The sequence below is a fragment of the Dryobates pubescens genome, chromosome Z, assembly GCF_014839835.1.
Source record: "Dryobates pubescens isolate bDryPub1 chromosome Z, bDryPub1.pri, whole genome shotgun sequence".
NCBI lineage: Eukaryota > Metazoa > Chordata > Aves > Piciformes > Picidae > Dryobates > Dryobates pubescens.
In genome coordinates, this window is record NC_071657.1 from 3,043,640 (window position 1) to 3,061,977 (window position 18,338).

At 45.4% G+C, this 18,338-nt stretch overlaps 1 protein-coding gene across 4 annotated transcripts in view; it reads left to right on the forward strand.

Annotated features, from left to right (window-relative positions):
- Positions 1 to 18,338, forward strand: part of TDRD7 (tudor domain containing 7) — a 53,767-nt gene that overhangs the window by 26,563 nt on the left and 8,866 nt on the right. For all 4 annotated transcript variants that reach the window (XM_054178884.1, XM_054178886.1, XM_054178887.1 and 1 more), the window contains 5 exons: positions 5,340 to 5,938; positions 10,408 to 10,594; positions 13,631 to 13,742; positions 15,242 to 15,444; positions 15,582 to 15,716. In XM_054178884.1, the coding sequence (XP_054034859.1) occupies positions 5,340 to 5,938; positions 10,408 to 10,594; positions 13,631 to 13,742; positions 15,242 to 15,444; positions 15,582 to 15,716 (1,236 nt within the window). The remainder of the gene's footprint in view (positions 1 to 5,339; positions 5,939 to 10,407; positions 10,595 to 13,630; positions 13,743 to 15,241; positions 15,445 to 15,581; positions 15,717 to 18,338) is intronic.

The following is an 18,338-nucleotide window of genomic DNA, read 5'->3' on the forward strand; positions in this document are numbered from 1 at the left end:
GGATTTAGGAAGGGCAGGTCCTGCCTGACCAGCCTGATCTCCTTCTATGATCAGGTGACTGCCTGGTGGATGTGGGGCAGGCTGTGGATGTGGTCTACCTGGACTTCAGCAAGGCCTTTGACACTGCCCCCCACAGCAAACTGCTGGCCAAGCTGCCAGCCCCTGGCTTGGACAGCAGCACTCTGTGCTGGGTCAGGAACTGGCTGGATCTGAGGAAGAAGGTCTTCAGTATGAGGGTGGTGGGACTGTGGAACAGGCTGCCCAGGGAGATCGTGGAAGCCCTTCTCCCTGGGGGTATTCAAAGCCAAATTGAACAAGGCCTTGAGCAACCAAATATAGTTGAGGGGCATCCCTGCCCATGGTGGAGAGGTTGGAGTAGATAATCTCCTAAGTTCCCTTCCAACCTAAGCCATTGAATGATTCTGTCAAATCAGAGTGACAATTCTGATCAATGCATTTTGAAGAAGTCTTTGAGGACCTGTTTGATACCAAGTATCTTAAAGCCAAACCTTTCTTGTTTGCCACATATGATGAGACTTCGTTTCTGACATTAAATGCCAACTTCCACTCTGCCTTCCCTTTCCCTACCTTACAGAAGAAGGGCAGAAAACTGCTGCATGTTCTAGTTGTGAGTGCACCCTTGAAAGTGAAGGACACTTCCCCTGGCTAGAAACTCATTTCCAAGAGCTGTTTTCTTCACTCCCTTCCTGGAAGGTCATGATGCTGTAGGAGTTTGCCAGTGTATCTGCTCCTTGACAATCACTGTACACACAGTTAAACAAGACTTGGTGTTATCTTGGTCATTTCTTTTGATTATATCTCTTAGTGGTATGGTTTATTGCACCTTGTCAAGCACACAGATAAACAGCTTTTGTCCTGGCAACACACAGAGGAGCGTGTCTGCCTTCATCCCACCTATATCTGTATGTCAGAAGGAGTGGACTTGCTGCTCTTCTGCATTCCACTGACTCAGCTGCAGTGTCAGTATTTATCTTTTTGTTATTTGAAGCTTTATGTTTTTGGGGCTCTGTATTTTAATTTCATTTTAAGAGTTCCCTCTGTTACTCAGGCCCAGAACAAACATGATTCTCTTTTGTTGCCCTGATAACACATTCTGACAGCTTCTGACTCTGCTTTGTGCTCTCTGAGGGAGAGGTGACAGCAGGCTTGTTGTGCTTGCAAAGCAAGCCTGCCAGCCATGCTGATAAGAACCACCTTGCAGGCAAGTCTATAAACTCCACTGGAAGCTAAGCTGAGGTATTTGTGCTGAAGAAAGGGTGGGCATTCTGCATTGCTGCTCACAAGTTGATGATTAGAAGTTTCTGTAGTGTTGTGCATCCTTGAGGTCACCTTGCACCTTGAACATAAACTTCTGTTCAAGAAGTAGTAGTCTAATGGTGTCCACTTGAGCTTATTGAAGTAATCTGAAACAATAAAACAGCTGGGTTTGTTTTTTCCCCCCTGTCTCTAAGTGGTTTGCTCAGTCAGCATCTACAGTCTCTTTAAAACAGCTTCAATGTGTAGAAAACCACAGAGCTATTATTGGATTTAAGAGGCTTAAAGACCTCTAAGGATCTTCTCTCTTTAGTCTGCTGCCAGTCTTTGTGTAAGGTTTAATAGTCCCTTCAGCTAAAATTTGTTTCCCTCTGTTGCAGCACCAGTTAAAAAGAGCTAGCTTAAGAGAAAGAGTGCATAAAGGCAGACCTCTGCATCCAGCTTCTTTCTGCTCAAACAGATTGTCCTGATAAGGCCAAGTATTTTCTGAAGCTTAAGTCTCCTTGGCTGGTGATCTGAACAAATTCCTCAATCTTGTGCACACACACTTGATAAAGATGTCCCACCACACACCTGTATCTAGGATGTCATTATCTGCCCTGTTTTTTTTTCTTGGGGCCACTTGGTAGACTTTGGTTTCTTGATGGTGTATCAAAGCCTTGCAAGTCTTTTGGTAAGCTTTTGTTTGGGTTTTTAGCCAAGCTCCTCTCTTTCTCTGTGGTTCAAGAGGCACAGTAAGATTCCTGATAGTAGAGGACACAAGTACAGGTTTTTTCCTCCTGTGCATCATTCAAGATGTCTTTGGTCCTTCTACTTTACATGGACTGACATGTTTTGTTATCTCTTACATTCAGCTGACTATCAGATCTGCTTGAGAACTTGTACCAGTGGTACCCTGAGGACCTTTGTATGATTTGTTTTCATTTTATGCCATAGTGGATAGGTATTCCTCAGTAAATGGATGTCTATAGGGCAGCACCTCTCATCTGCCTCCAGTTAAGAGGGACTGTCTCCTTGGTTTAGTGAGTCTACTTGGAAACACTGGAACCTTAAATCTTGTGGATTCATTTGCATGAACCCAGGGACCTGAAGGTTGCTAGACATATTTTGCCTCTTCATGTCTTACTCTTGCAGAAAACATTAATACTTTGGTTTGGACTAATAAAGAAGGTTTCACAAATGCATGAGAATTGTCTATTTATTTGTCTAATTATCTTATATTAATTATAGTATTGATTATATTATCTAATTGTATAATTTTTGTATGTATGAAGACTATTTCACAGAATTGCCAGAGCTGGAAGGGACCTCAGGATCCTCTACTTCCAGCCCCCCTGCTATGGGCAGGGTCACTTTCCACTAGATCAGGTTTCCCAGAACCACATCCAGCCTGGCCTTCAAAACCTCCAGGGATGAGGCTTCCACCACCTCCCTGGGCAACCTGTGCCAATGTCTCACCATCCTCATGGGGAAGAACTTCTTCCTAATGTCTAATCTAAATCTCCCCTGTTCCAGCTTGGATCCATTCCCCCTAGACATATCACCCCCCCAACTTCCCCACCCTCATGGTGAAGAACTTCTTCCTAACACCCAATCTGAATCTACTCACTTCTATTTTTTTTCCATTCCCCCCAGTCCTGTCACTCCCTGACACCCTCAGAAGTCCCTCCCCAGCTTTCTTGTAGCCCCTTTCAGATACTGGAAGGACACAATAAGGTCTCCTCAGAGCCTTCTCTTCTCCAGACTCAATAGTCACAACTCCCTCAGTCTGTCCTCATAGCAGAGCAGCCCCAGCCCTCTGCTCATCCTCATGGCCCTTCTCTGGACACCTTCCAGCACCTCCAGATCCTTTCTGGAACAGAGGCTCCAGAACTGGACACAGTGCTCCAGGTGGGGTCTCAGCAGAGAGTAGAGGGGGAGAATCACCTCCCTTGACCTGCTGGCCACACTTCTCTTGATGCAGCCCAGGCTCTGCTTGGCTCTCTGGGCTGCAAGTGCTCACTGCTGGCTCCTGTTGAGCTTCTCCTCCCCCAGCACCCCCAAGTCCTTTCCTTCAGGGCTGCTCTCAAGCCAGTCCCTGCCCAGCCTGTATCAGTGCCTGGGATTGCCGTGACCCAGATACAGGACCTTGGACTTGGTCTTGTTGAACCTCATGCAGAGAGGACTTTGCCACAGCTGGATAAATGAAGTGAGTGTGGAAAAGAGGTTCTTGTGAAAGGCAGGGGATCAGTCCCCTTCAGATATTGGAAGACCACAGTAAGGTCTGCTTGGAGCCTTCTCTTCTCCAGACTGAACAGCCCCAAGCTTCTCAGCCTGTCCTCATAGGAGAGGTGCTCCACTGTGTCAGTTTTAGGTGGCATGCATGCTAGTGTTCCTAGAAGTTGACCAAGACCTCTTCTGAGGAACCATTTGACAGCCTGCTTTTGCACCTTTCTAGACAATGTAGTGCACAGCAAGCTTATGGAAATGCACTTGTGTGGTAACCCTTGGTTGCCTTTGCTGACTCAACTCACATCATCTTGTTGCACTTTGGGCTGAGCATGAAAAGATGCACACAGAAGAAAACACAAGGTTCTTGACACAGTAATGGCCATTTCTGTTTCCTCCATCTATAGCAACTGAATGTTCTTACCTTGATAATGAGTGGCCTGTATTATGCTTGCTGTGTAAGATAATACTTAAAGGCTTGTTTGTTGTTCTCTTATTGTATGGTGCTAAGACAGAAGAGCAAGTAATTGCTTTAGCAAGGTTTATAATAAACTTCTGATGGGTGTGGACATGAGTATCATTAAATGAAGTGCTACCTCTTGAGTAGTAACAGGTAAACTACAATGAGATCAGCTACTCAATGTTTTGTGCAGTGATCAGCCTCTTTAATCTTTAATGTGATGTGGATCCAGGAAACTATACTGAGTTGCTTCCTCTGAGGAAGGAACATCAAGGTGGACCCACATGAACCTGAATAACTCTGACAGTAGTTGTTCTTGCTTTTGCTGCCTCAGTTCTACATAGGTGTTTCTGCTGGGGATCTAAGTTAAAACTGCACAGCTGCTTAGCTTTGGGAAGTGGAATTTTATTGCTAGTTACTGTTTCTACAGGTCTCAAATGGTGCTTCCAAGGTTGAGAGTTCAGATTATAATCTTTGTAGTTGAGTTTAGCAAAGGGTAGGGACATATGGACTGGCAAAACATCTGGATCTGGAAGGAGGCTGTGGGCATGGTTTAGAATGGCCTAATCAAATTTAGTGTTAAATTTGTTATGATCTAGTAGTGTCTTCCTCAGTTTCAGAATTGCATCTGTTGTCACAGCAGGCAGCCTTTGCAGTGCTGCCTGACAGGTGTCCTCTTGTTAGTGAAGTGTGCAATCAAATCCCCTTTCCCTCAGCAAACTGAGGCAGAAACTGCTGTTTATTATCTGCTTACTTGTATGGGAGATCAGTGGTTAATGTGCAAAAAGTGGACTTATGGAAAGTGTCCATCACACTTGGAAGAGGCCTTTCAGATGGTCAAGTCCTCACCTAGAGCTCACAATCCCACCACTACTGCCAAGCTGCCACCACTAAACCACGTCACTCTGCCCACACCCACAAGTCTTTTAAACACCTTCAGGGATGGTGACTCCACCACCTCCCTGGGCAGCACTGTTCTAGTGCCTGACACCCCTTTCTGTTAACAAATTGTTCCTAATACCCAGCCTGAACCTCCCTTGGCATGACTTGAGCCTGCTTCCTCTTCTCCTGTCAATTATTGCATGTGAGAAGAGAGACCAGAAGACCACCTTATGGTCCTTCTAGGAGAAAAGAGAGGGAGATACTTCTTTGGAAGCAAGTCCAAGTTGTATTGCATGGATGAGAGATTTGCCCCACCCTGGTGTAGTCCTGTGTGTGGTGTCCTTCAAACTGGAGGGGGAGGCATTACCAGAAATACTGCCCTGTAGTACCTGCCTCAGGCTTAGCTCCCTGTGGATGTCCACTGTATAAAATGAGTGTTGTAAAAACGTAGCTGGCAGAATGATTTAGACTCAGAGGTGCATCTGGTTGTTGACTCCCCTTTCTGCTTTCCAAGGTGGAGAAGGTACGTCGGGGTGATCAGACGGACGGGCTTCTTTACCCTCCTAAGAAAGGAGAAGCAAAAAGCCATGCACCAGGAGCAAAAGGTGATACACCAGAGCGAGAAAGGGCATCTCAGAATGTTACTTCTCCAAAAGCAGACCCCTTGTCAAAACTAAACGTGGAGGCCACACCTGCACCACTTAGTAGTGACTTCAAGCAGAAAGTTGTTAACATCTTGCTGAAGTATTCCAGTGGTCTTTGGGCTAATGCCCTTCCCAAGCTGTACCAAGATACTTACCAAGCAAAATTCCCAGAAGACATTCTAAATAACCTGGACCTGCTCTCAGATGTCTGTGTGGTGGACTATGTCTCTGAAGTCCCCAGGAAGGCCATCCTCTATGCCAAACCCCAAAGACGCACTGCTGAAAATCAGAACGCCGCTGAAAAACTCCAGAGGCAGGGCAGTGGGAAGGCCACAGCTGAGCAGCAGCATGAAGAAGCCAAGGACCAGTATCCAGAGAATGTAACTGTTCCTCCTCTGATCATTCCATCAGAAGGATCTGTGTCTGTCATAGTGCTAGAACTCAAAAACACTAATGAGGTCCTCATTAGGTAAGTTTGTACTTCAGTCCTATCTTTTCTTTATGTGCTTTGTTTATGAATGCACACATCCATGTTGTGCAGGTGTGCCATAAGAGAATGGAAAGCAGGAGGCTGCAGGGCTTGCTTTATTTGTTTCACAAAGTCAGCAGAAACTCTGCAACTGGAGTGTCTACAATAGCAACAAAATTTGGGGGACTCCACATGCTGTCTCCTAACATGATTGTCTGTGGTAAGCTTACAGGTGAAACTTGATAGATCTCTATGGTGATGAATATGACACTGCCTCAGAATAAGTTTCCCTATCCAGATGGCTCTGCCTGCACTCAGAAAACACATTAAATATCCTAAAACTGCCAGATAGGCATCCCAGAAATATATCCAAATGTCTGTGATTTATCAAGGAACACTGATTTTGGTTCCCCCCATGTTAATTGACTTATTATGAAAGTGAAACTGGGAGGAGAAAAACAACAACAACAAAACCAAACCAACCAAACAAAAAGCCCCACTTTTGTCTGCTTAAATGGACATTTCCTGGAACTTCTGTGCTGAGATGATCAGTTGTGTGAGAATCAAACAGATTTGACTTGACTTTGGAAGACTATTTAAAGTAGCTCTACTCTAACAGATAGTAGTGTTCCATGTTAACTAAATGCTGCTTTGCCCCTGGGTGCTGCTTTGCCCACAAGGTTGACTTGACTGTGTTCAGATTACACTGCAGTTACCACTTTTGAGGACAGATGAGCTTCCTTCCATCCTACAGTAACCTGCTAATGTTGCTTGGTTTGGCTGCTGATCAGTGCATAGAGCACAGTGGAATAGAATTAGAACAGAATAGAATTAACCAGGCTGGAAAAGATCATCAAGTCCAACCTATCACATGGCACTTGGTGCCATGGTTTAGTCATGAGGTCTGTGGTGACAGGTTGGACTTGATGATCATTGAGGCCTCTTCCAACCTTGGTGATTCTATGATTCTGTGATCACCCAATACCATCTAATCAACTAAACCATGGCACCAAGTGCCTTATCCAGTCTCTTCTTAAGCACCTCCAGTGATGGTGACTCCACCACCTCCTTGGGCAGCACATCCCAATGGCCAATCTCTCATTCTGTGAAGAACTTCTTCCTAACATCCAGCCCAAAGCTCCCCTGGCACAGCTTGAGACTGTGTCCTCTTGTTCTGGTGCTGCTTGCCTGGGAGCAGAGACCAACCCCCACCTGTCTACAGCCTCCCTTCAGGTAGCTGTAGACAGCAAGAAGGTCTCCCCTGAGCCTCCTCTTCTCCAGGCTAAGCAACCCCAGCTCCCTCAGCCTCTCTTCACAGGGCTGTGCTCCAGACCTCTCCCCAGCTTTGTTGCCCTTCTCTGGACGCCTTCAAGAGTCTCAATGTCTTTCCTAAACTGAGGGGCCCAGAACTGGACGCAGGACTCGAGGTGTGGCCTAACCAGTGCAGAGTACAGGGGCAGAATGACCTCCCTGCTCCTGCTGGCCACACTGTTCCTGATGCAGGCCAGGATGCCATTGGCCTTGGCCCCCTAGGCACACTGCTGGCTCATGCTCAGCCTACTATCAACCAGTACCCCCAGGTCCTTTTCTGCCTGGCTGCTCTCCAGCCACTCTGACCCCAGCCTGTGGCACTGCATGGGGTTGCTGTGGGAAGAAGTGGGTTGTATCTTTAATGTCCCTTCCAACCCAAGCCACTCTATGAATCTTACACCCGTGTTATTGTGGTGCTCCAACAAATACCATGATAAGCTTTCTGTGCTTCCCTGTTGGGATAAAATGCACAAATCTTAGTTAAAAAAGAAAAGAGGAACCACCCAAACTAAAAACCCCAAACACCTTTTTATTTTTATATTTTTTTTTAAGGAGGGCATTTAATTTTGAAAATGATTTCAAAGCAAGACTAATGTTAAAATTTTATACATCTCTTCAAATGATGAACTGAGCAACTGTGTGGTCATAAACTGTGCTGAGCTGGGTTTTTTTCACCCCCCAGCTTCTGCAGCTTTAGCTTTCATTAGGTAGTTTAAATCATTCTCAGAGGTACTGATTAGGATTCAAGTAAGTCTATGTGCAGGTCACTTACAGGTCTTTCACTGTGGCAACAAATGCTCCCCTTCCTCATTGGTGGTCAGCAGTATCCAACCCAGTGGCCTTAAAGCTGAATATTAGATATGCTTTTTCTCTCTAGAGCATTCTCTCTATTGGAATGCTCAGTCTTGAACTTTATGTGTTTGCTCCTTTCACAGTCCAGCAGCAATCCTTGACATAGGATAGGATAGGATAGGATAGGATAGGATAGGATAGGATAGCATAGGATAGGATAGGATAGGATAGCATAGGATAGGATAGGATAGGATAGCATAGGATAGGATAGCATAGGATAGGATAGGATAGCATAGGATAGGATAGGATAGGATAGGATAGGATAGGATAGGATAGGATAGGATAGAATAGAAATTAATAGAATAGAATAGGATAGAATAGGTTGGAAAAGACCTTCAATACCATGGTGTCCAACCCATCATCCAACACCATCTAATCAACTAAACCATGGCACCAAGCAGCCCATCAAGTCTTGTCCTAAGCACCTCCAGTGATGGTGACTCCACCACCTCCCCAGGCAGCCCATTCCAATGGCAAATCACTCTCTCTGTGAGGGATTTCTTCCTAACATCCAGTCTGTACCTCCCCTGGCACAGCTTGAGACTGTGTCCCCTTGTTCTGGTGCTGGTTGCCTGGGAGAAGAGACCAACCCCCTCCTGGCTACAACCTCCCTTCAGGTAGTTGTAGACATCAAGAAGGTCTCCCCTGAGCCTCCTCTTCTCCAGGCTAAGCAACCCCAGCTCCCTCAGCCTCTCTTCACAGGGCTGTGCTCCAAACCCCTCACCAACTTTGTTGTCCTTCTCTGGACACATTGATTGGTTCCAGCTGATGACTGAAAAATGGTACTGGAAGCACACTTGCAGTCTTGGGCCATCTGCACATAGAGATTTGTCTCTCACACACCTTTTTTTGGGGTAGTTTTTCTTCCAAGATTCTTTGCCAAAGAATCTAACCAATGGTTTTTCAGTTGGCTTCGAGCAGCCCAAAACATTTCTTCTGTAGGGTTCTCACCTGTGGCCAGAAAACAGTGAGTGAGGCAGGAAATTCTGGTCCTTCTGCATTCTGTTAAGATACTGTTGAGTGTCTTTATGAAACAAGTGTTAAGACATAAAGTGGCACATGTGTGACTGCCACCCTGTTCCTTGTCCATTACCAAGCAGGTGGGTGCTTACATAGAAACATAAAGGGCTGTCCCTCTGAAAAGCAATGGCAGTTAGGTGCTGAGGTTAGGAAAAGGAGGGTTCCCTGGAGTGTGATCTGGTTTAATCTTATCTGTGTAACAAAACTAGCATAATATATGATAGTGCAGTAACCCTAGGCACATGACAGACCTCCAGAATAAACCTGGAGTCTTAACAGGGGGAATAATCCAAACTGTATGGTCAAAATGAGCAGTACTGAAGAAAAAGTTAAGTAGGAGCCACTAATAAGCATTTGGGAATAAGTTTTCCTTTTATCTGCTCTAATCTTGTTTCTGAAGCATTCAGGACTCCCCATTTGGAGTTTACAGTCACAGAGTTTATTAAAGAAGATCTATGCCACACCAGCTGCTGCCATATGAACCATTAGGTCAGCAGCCTAATTCCAGGGTTGTTCTGAAGGCTGAGCGTAAACAGCACCTGGTTTGACAGCTGACTTGAGAGGCTATTGTAAACACCTTGTTTTAATCAACCTTATTGACAACCTGATGAAGATGGTGTTTTGTGAATGAGTAACTTCAGAGGTGACCTATACACACAGAATCACCAAGGTTGGAAGAGACCTCAAAGATCATCAAGTCCAACCTGTCACCACAGACCTCATGACTAGACCATGGCACCAAGTGCCACATCCAATCCCCTCTTGAACACCTCCAGGGATGGGGACTCCACCACCTCCCTGGGCAGCACATTCCAATGGCCAACAACTCTCTCTGGGAAGAACTTTCTCCTCACCTCCAGCCTAAACTTCCCCTGGTGCAGCTTGAGACTGTGTCCTCTTGTTCTGGTGCTGGTTGCCTGGGAGAAGAGACAAGCTCTTTGGTCTGGGAGAAGAGACCAAGTTCTTTCTTGCTTGGTCCCAGAGAGTGCTCTGCTCATGTGGCCAAGCTGCTTCACATGGTTGTAGCAATCCAGAGCTCTTGGTAAAGATCTAGCTGAGCATGTTCGATTCTGCACTGCTGGAGCACGTTTAGCTGTCAGTAAAAATACCACATTTCATGTCAGTTACTCTTCTTACAACCCTGTTGAGGGGGAACAGAGTTTGGATACTGCTGTGCTTACAAAATGCCTGTCCATGTCTGCACATAAACGTTTCAGCTTTGTGGGAGCTGCGTCCTGACTCCCTGTGGTGGTTGTTTACTTTGTTTGTTTTGTAAAACCCTCCAGGTACGTGGGCAAAGACTATTCTTCAGCCCAGGAGCAAATGGAAGATGACATGAAAGCTTTCTATAGCCAGAACAGCAGGGTGTCAGTAGCTCATGTCCTGAGTGTGGGGCAGCTGGTTGCAGTACACGCTGAAGAAGATGCTTGGTTGCGTGCCCGGATAATTTCTCTAGAAGACAACAAAATAAAGGCAAGCAATTACTTTTTGGGGCACTTGGAGAAACATTTGGAATAGTCTTTTTTTTGCCCTTAGATGCACAGTCCTGAGTTCACTGCACTAGCATTCTCTCCTTTCCTGCTCTTGAAGTACTTCTATTTTCACTTTCATCAGAAGTTAAGACTTCTTTGAAGTTAGGCAGCTGACAAAATTGAACAGTCTTTCAGTTTTCTCCCCATAAATAGCTTGAGTTTGGGCCCTGTGGCACTTTAGTGTTGAAAAATGGGCATCTCATAGTGAAGGGAAGTGACTTTTTGCAAGGGCTTGTAGTGACAGGATGAGAGGGCATGCCTTTAAGCTTGAGGAGATAGATTTGGACTTGGATGATAGGAAGAAATCCTTTACGGTGAGGGTGGTGAGACACTGGAGCAGTCTGCTCAGGGAGTTTTTGGGTGCCCCCTCTGGTGGAGCTTTCAAGGCCAGGTTGGATGAGGCCTTGAGCAACCTGATCTAGTGGAAGGCATCCCTGCCCATGGCAGGGGGGTTGGAACTGGATGCTCTTCAAGGTGCCTTCCAACCTACACCATTCTATGAATCTGTGAATGGTGCTGTTAGACTCATTCCTCCTAAGACTATTTGGAGTGGGACAAAGGAAGGGAAAGAACAAATTTCACTTGCTGATAGGCCTTGTTTGAAGTCTTGTACTGAAGTATCTATTACATGCACTAAATAGCAAGACAGTGAGAGCGTGATTGTGTTCCCTTCCAGGTAGATCTGGTATTCTGGGAGTTAGAGGCAGCATTTTATTTAAACCCCTGTGAGATTTTTTGACTCCCCTGTTAAATGTTTGCCAGGCCAGACAGCCTCTTCTTGTTAGCTGTGGTGACAATACTGTGTCTAGTTTTGAGCTTCCCAGTTCAAGAAGGACAGGGACTTGCTGGAGAGGGTACAGCAAAGGTCTGCAAAGATGATTAGGGGACTAAAACATCTCTCTTATGAGTGGATCTTTTTACTCTGGAGAAGAGAAGACTGGGGGGGGGGGGGGAAGTGTCATCAGTGCACACAAATACTTAAAAGGCTGGGTATCAGCAGGATGCAGTGGTGCCCAGGGGGTAGTGGGCATGAAATGAACATCAGAAGTTCCATCTGAACATGAGGAGCTTATTTAATTTAAGGGTGCTGGAGCACTGCAACAGGCTGCCCAGAGAGGTGGTGGAGCCTCTGTCTCTGGAGATACTCAAAACCCACCTGGATGTGTTCCTGTGTGACCTTCTCTAGGTGAACCTGCCTTGGCAGGGGTTGGGCTAGATCTTCCATTCAGTGAATCTGTGGTATGAAAAAGGTTTTTCAATTATTTCTTGTCTAGTCAAACATTAATAATAACTTTCTGTTTGGGATTTTTTCCCCTCAGTTAGGTGACATTTTACCCAGATCTGCTTTAACATAGCTCTGAAGTTGATGGTTTCATAAATACTGAAATAGAATTTAAACTTTTCTGAAAGTTAGTGCTACTCCTTTCAGCTGGAACTTGGAGGGGTGTGTCAGAGCTTGGTTTTGTGAGGGATTGCTTGGTTTAGAGAAGTGAGAAGAACATTGGTAGCAAGCTCACCTCCAATGGAGGTATAGCTGGAGCTGTCAGCCAAAAGAAGGGTACTGGTTTACTGCAGCATTTGCTGGTTATCCTCTGAAACAGTGCTCAGACTCCCTTTTCAGTGTTTGGTATGCAGACATTTTGCATGATCCCTGTCAAAGCCTTCTTTCTCTCTCTTTAGCTCCAGTTATTTGCTGCCAGTCAGCAGTTTCTTTACTGGTATCTCGTACAGGCTGTGGTGTTTGTAACAAAGCATAAATCCAGATCATTCTCTTAATGCTGTTAAAAGGCAAAACATAGAATGGCACCCCAGGGGTGTTTTACTTTTCAGCACTCTCAAAACCTTTCTGACATTGTTTGAGGTGATATGTGCTGAGTCCTTCCAAGCACTGCTCCCTATTGAGAGTCTGTGGAGCAGTTGCAGAGGATCACAGAATTGCAGCATGTTAGGGGTTGAAAGAGCCCTACAGAGATCATAGAGTCCAAAACCCCTGCCAAAGCAGGGTCACAGTTCAATGTTAGGGGTTGGAAGGGACCCCCAAAGATACCAAGTCCAAAGCCTTGCCAGAGCAGGACCACAGAATCCAGCACAGGTCACACAGGAATACATCCAGCAGGGTCTTGAAAGTCTCCAGAGAAGGAGACTCCACAACCTCTCTGGGCAGCCTGTTCCAGTGCTCTGTGACCCTCACAGTGAAGAAGTTCCTCCTCATGTTGAGGTGGAACCTCCTGTGCTGGAGTTTATATCCACTGCTCCTTGTCCTATCACAGGGTGCAAGTGAGCAGAGCCTGTCCCCTCCCTCCTGACACCCAGCTCCCAGATATTTATAAACATTGATTAAATCCCTTCTCAGGGGAGTCCCCACAGGAATGCATCCAGGTGGGTTAAGAAAGTCTCCAGAGAAGGAGACTCTACAACTTCTCTGGGCAGCCTGCTCCAGGGCTCTGTCACCCTGACCATAAAGAAGTCTCTCTTCATGTTGAGGTGGAGCCTCCCGTGTTCCATCTTGTACCTGTTGTTCCTTGACCTTGGCACCACCAAAAAGAGCCTGGCACCTTCATTCTAATACCCACCCCTCAGATATTTATAGATGTTGATAAGATCCTCTCTCTCAGCCTTCTCCAGACTAAGCAGCTCCAGGCCCCTCAGTCTTTGTTCACAGGAAAGATCTTTAAGTCCCCACAATCATCCTAGTAGCTGTCCATTGGACTCTCTCCACCAGATCCCTGTCTGTTTTGAACTGAGGGGCCCAAAACAGGACAGAGAGGTCTTGACAAGGAGGCTTTCCCTGAAAACTCCGAAGCAGTGAAATAAAGCTGGGATTAATGGCATTGTGTCGTACTAAACCAGTGAAAAGTGACATTTCTGTGGCTGCACAGAGAATGTGGTAACTGAGCACACTTTTCCCTAGACTCAAGGAAACACATTTACTATTACATTCGTGACCTGTCACCTTTGTTCCCTCTTCCATTATCAGGTGTGCTACGTTGACCACGGCTTCAGTGAGCTTGTTGAGAGCAGCAGTGTGTACAAACTGCAGAAACAGTTCACTTCTCTTCCATTTCAAGCTGCAAAATGTAAACTGGCAGGTGAGAGAAAAACAGGTGTTAGTTTTTTTTGTCCGAGACAGCTAGTCTCAGCAGACACAGGTCCTCCTGGAAAGAAGGAAGAGGAATAAAGGAAGGATGTGGAGGAGAGTTCTGTAAAGAAACTTTGATATTAGAGGACCTTGCTGTCTGTGTCTGTGATGGAGCTTAGTTGTTTCTGTACTTGGTTTGGATGTCTTTGTCCCTTTGATTTATGCAGGCTTTAAGAACTCAAAGGAAACTTTGCTGATGTGTGAAGCTATGTACAGGCACAGCTGCTTGTACAAGAAATGAGGCACACCTGTTGTGGCCAGGGCAGGCAACAGCCCTAAATAGGATCCTGTTTAGTTATGTCAAAGTGACTCTTGCCCTGGAAAGTATTTACCTTCCTAAAACAAACTGGCATTTCTGCCTTAAAAAAGTTAATTTTCAAGGATGTAAAATTGCCATGGATGAGCTTTTTTGGTTTGGTTGGATTATTTTAGTGTTCCTTCTTTCTCTACTTATTTGCTTGGACTCTTTCTGTAGAGGATATTTCTGTTTGTTTAGGGGATCTGGTTTTTTTTCCATTTTTATTATTATTTTTTTTTCCTCTCCTATTTTTTTCTTTTTCTCCTTTTTTTCTTCTTTTTTTCTTTTTCTGTTTTTTCTTTCCTGGTTTTTTGTTTCCTTTTTCTCCTCTTTTTTTTCTTTTCTCCTCTTTTTTCCTTTCTCCTCCTTTTTCCTTTCTCCTCTTCTTTTCTTTCTCCTCTTTTTTCTTTTTCTCCTTTCTTTTTCTCCTGTTTTTTTCTTTTTCTCCTCTTTTTTCTTTTTCTCCTTTTTCCTTTTTTCCTCTTTTTTCTTCTTCTCCTCTTTTTTCTTCTTCTCCTCCTCTTTGTTCTTCTTCTCCTCTTTGTTCTTCTTCTCCTCTTTGTTCTTTTCCTCCTCTTTTCTCTTCTTTCCTCTTTTTCCTTTTTCTCTTCTTTTTCCTTTTTCTCTTCTTTTTCCTTTTTTCCTCTTTTGTCTTCCTCCTCTCCTTTTGTCTTCCTCCACTCCTTTTGTCTTCCTCCACTCCTTTTGTCTTCCTCCACTCCTTTTGTCTTCCTCCTCTCCTTTCATCTTCCTCTCCTCCTTTCATCTTCCTCTCCTCCTTTCGTCTTCCTCTCCTCCTTTCGTCTTCCTCTCCTCCTTTCGTCTTCCTCTCCTCCTTTTGTCTTCCCCCTCTCCTTTTGTCTTCCCCCTCTCCTTTCGTCTTCCTCCCCTCCTTTCGTCTTCCCCTTCTCCTTTCATCTTCCTCTCCTCTTTTCTTTCCTCTTTTTTTTTTTCTCTCCTCTTTTTTCTTTCTTTCTCTGTTAAAAAGGTACAAATCTGTCAGTGCAAGCAAGATTGCAGTACAGCCAGGTTGCAGTACAGCCTTCCTGCTACATCCTGATTCCTGGGGAGGTTCCTGGTCGGACACAGGCTTGGTTATTATTTTTTCTTTCACATACAGTGATACATAGAAAGTATGACATGTCTTACAGGACTGGAAGTCTTCTGTGATGATCCTGTCCTGGTAAAGGCTGTGGAATCACAGACATGCTCCAAGATATTTGCTGTGGAAATACTGGAGAGGGGAGATGTTCCTCTTCTTGTTCTCTATGACACTTCGGGAGAAGACGATATCAACATCAACGCTACTTGTCTGAAGGCACTGTATGACAAGTCCCTTGAGCTGCACTTAAAGGTACCATTTTCCTGTTTCCTTCCTAGTTAAAATCATTGACTGCTAAGGTCTTAGACTGACAAAACTCAGTACTTTGCAGTGTGCTAAGTTTGTGTGTGTGGTTCTCTTCCCCCTTGACAAACTCTTAACCATCGCAGGTAGATGTGCTCTACACAAACGTCAGGGTCACCAGTGTTTTCTCTGATGGAAGCCTATATTGCCAAGTTCCCTCTAAAGGCTTGTCCAGACTTTCTGAAATCTTGCAGAAACTAGAAGACTTCTTCCATTACAAGGTAGGTTCTGTGGTGAGAGAAGAGGTGAAGTCATTTAGTTTTCTTCAGAGCGTACCAGTCACGTACAGCAAGTTCTGCATGGGACAGCAATGTGCCCTCGTGGCCAAGGCAGACAATGGGCTCCTGGGGTGCAGCAAGGAAAGTGTGGCCAGCAGGTCTAGGGAGGTTCTTCTACCCCTCTGCTCTGCCCTGCCCTGCCCTGCTGAGACCACACCTGCAATACTGTGTCCAATTTTGGGCTCTCCAGTACCAGAGAGACAGAGACCTGCTGGAGAGAGTCCAATGGAGAGCCACGTGGATGATTAGGGGACTTGAGCATTTCCCTTATGAAGAGAGATTGAGAGCCCTGGGGCTGCTTTTAGTCTTGAGAATACTAGGAGGGGGGTCTCATCAATGTGTATGAATATCTGAGGGGTGGATGTCAAGTGGAGGGGGCTAATCTCTTTCTGGTGGTGCACAGTAATAAGACAAGGAACAACAGGTTCAAGCTTGAAGATAGAAGATTTCACCACAACATGTGGAGAAACTTCTTTACAGTGAGAGTGACAGAGCCCTGGAGCAGGCTGCCCAGAGAGGTTGTGGAGTCTTCTCTGGAGACTTTCAAAACCCACCTGGATGCATTCCTGTGTGGATTTCTCTGGGTGATCCTGCTCTGGCAGGGGGGCTGGACTTGATCTCTGGAGGTCCCTTCCAACCTCTAATGTACTGTGATACTGTGGAAATCTCAAGTTTGAGGCAGCCATAAACTATTCAAAACAGGTTATAATTTCTCTTCCCAGATTTATGGAGGGCATCCTTCAGCATGAAAATCTCTGATTCCTTCTTGCTTACAAGCTGTCTCTAAGGCTTCAGTAACTGCTTACAGCTTTCCTTCAGTAGTTAGAACTGTAACAGTGTGGCTTGTAATGGGAAGCTTCCAGGGCAAACTACATCAGATGGGTTTAAAGCCTGGTTTGTCTTTGTTGTTGTTGGTTTTTTTTTAATGGAAGTTCTACTTGCATGATGGAGTTGAGGTATGAAAACAGCCTGGCTCACAGCACACCATGCAAGTTGACAATAAAACACTGTAAGCAAGTTCTGCTCTTTGTAGCTTAGCCTCCTTGGAGGTTTGGTGGCTTTGATCTGATCTGCAGCATAGATTGTCCTTTTGCCCTTAGAACTGGAGAATCACAGCGTGGTAGAGCTTGAAAGGGACCTCTGGAGATCATGCAGTCCATCCCCTCTGCTAAAGCAGGGTCACCCAGAGCAGGTGGTCCAGGTGGGTTTGGAATCTCTCCAGAGAAGGAGATTCCACAGCCTCTCTCAGCAGCCTGCTCCAGGGCTCCAGCACTCTCACAGCAAAGTAGTTTTTTATGTTTAGATGGAAAAGCTTTTGAATGTCATGGCTAATTTCAACTGGAATTGGTGTATAGGAGGTGTTTTCAGAAGTCTTCAAGTTGCTTTAAAATAGGCATGTGGCAGAGAAGTCTGATGTTCCACCAGCCATGTGCAAACAGTGCAGCAACCTTGCTAGACTCCAGAGAAGTTATATAAAAGAGAGGAATTCTTAAGAGAATCTAATTTGTTCAACATTCAGCTGAGCCTTAGAGAATCAAACCATGAAATGCAGGTTCTTGAAGGTCCTGTTAGAGTGCTGCTTGTGAAACTACTCCTGTCAGAGTGTTTTTAGGTGTGGAGGTGAAGCTTTAACACTGGTTGTAGAACACAGACCATCTGCAAATACTTTATATTGAACATGTGAGGTCCCTTCCAACCCTAACAATTCTGTGATTCTATGTCTGAGTTACTGAGATTCAGTTTCAAGTGAGCTAAACACTGAAGGAAAGTGTGTAGAACCCTGAAATACTTGGCAAGACAAAGCAGGCAGCCAGACAGGTGTTTGAAAAATCCATATTTTCTGGACAGAGGTTTTGTGGCTAGCAAAGAATCTTTAATGCCTTGACTTTGCAGCTTGAGGGTGTTTTGTTTTCCTGAGGATGTAAACAGGCTAAGGTGTTGATGGGTCTTGAAATGGAGTTTCTTCATGCTTTTTACAGTGCAACCATTGTCTTGTTATTTAGGACCATTGTGGTGGATGTCACTCCCATGACAGTAGGTCAGGAGAGGTGATTCTTCCCTCTTACTCTGCTCTTGTGAGACCCCACTCTTGAATACTGCATCCAGTTGTGGTGTCCCCAGCATAAGAGGGACACAGAGCTGTTGGAGTGAGTTCAGAGGAGGGCCACAAACATGATCCAAGGGCTGGAGCACCTCTGCTATGAGGATAGGCTGAGGGAGATGGGGTTGTTCAGCCTAGAGAAGAGAAGACTCCAGGGAGACCTTATAGCTGCCTTCCAGTACCTGAAGGGGTCCTACAGGAAGGCAGGAGAGGAACTTTTCGTGAGGCTGTCTAGCAGTAGGACAAGGGGAAATGGTTTGAAGCTGAGGAAGAGTAGGTTTAGACTGGATCGTAGGAAGAGGTTATTCAGTGCAACAGCAGTGAGACTCTGGAATGGGTTGCCCAGAGAGGCTGAGCCTCCTTCCTGAGAATATTGAAGGCCAGACTGGATGAGGTCTTGAGCAGCTGAGTCTAGTTGAGAGGTGTCCCTGACCATGGTGGGGAGGTTGAAGTAGATGATCTCT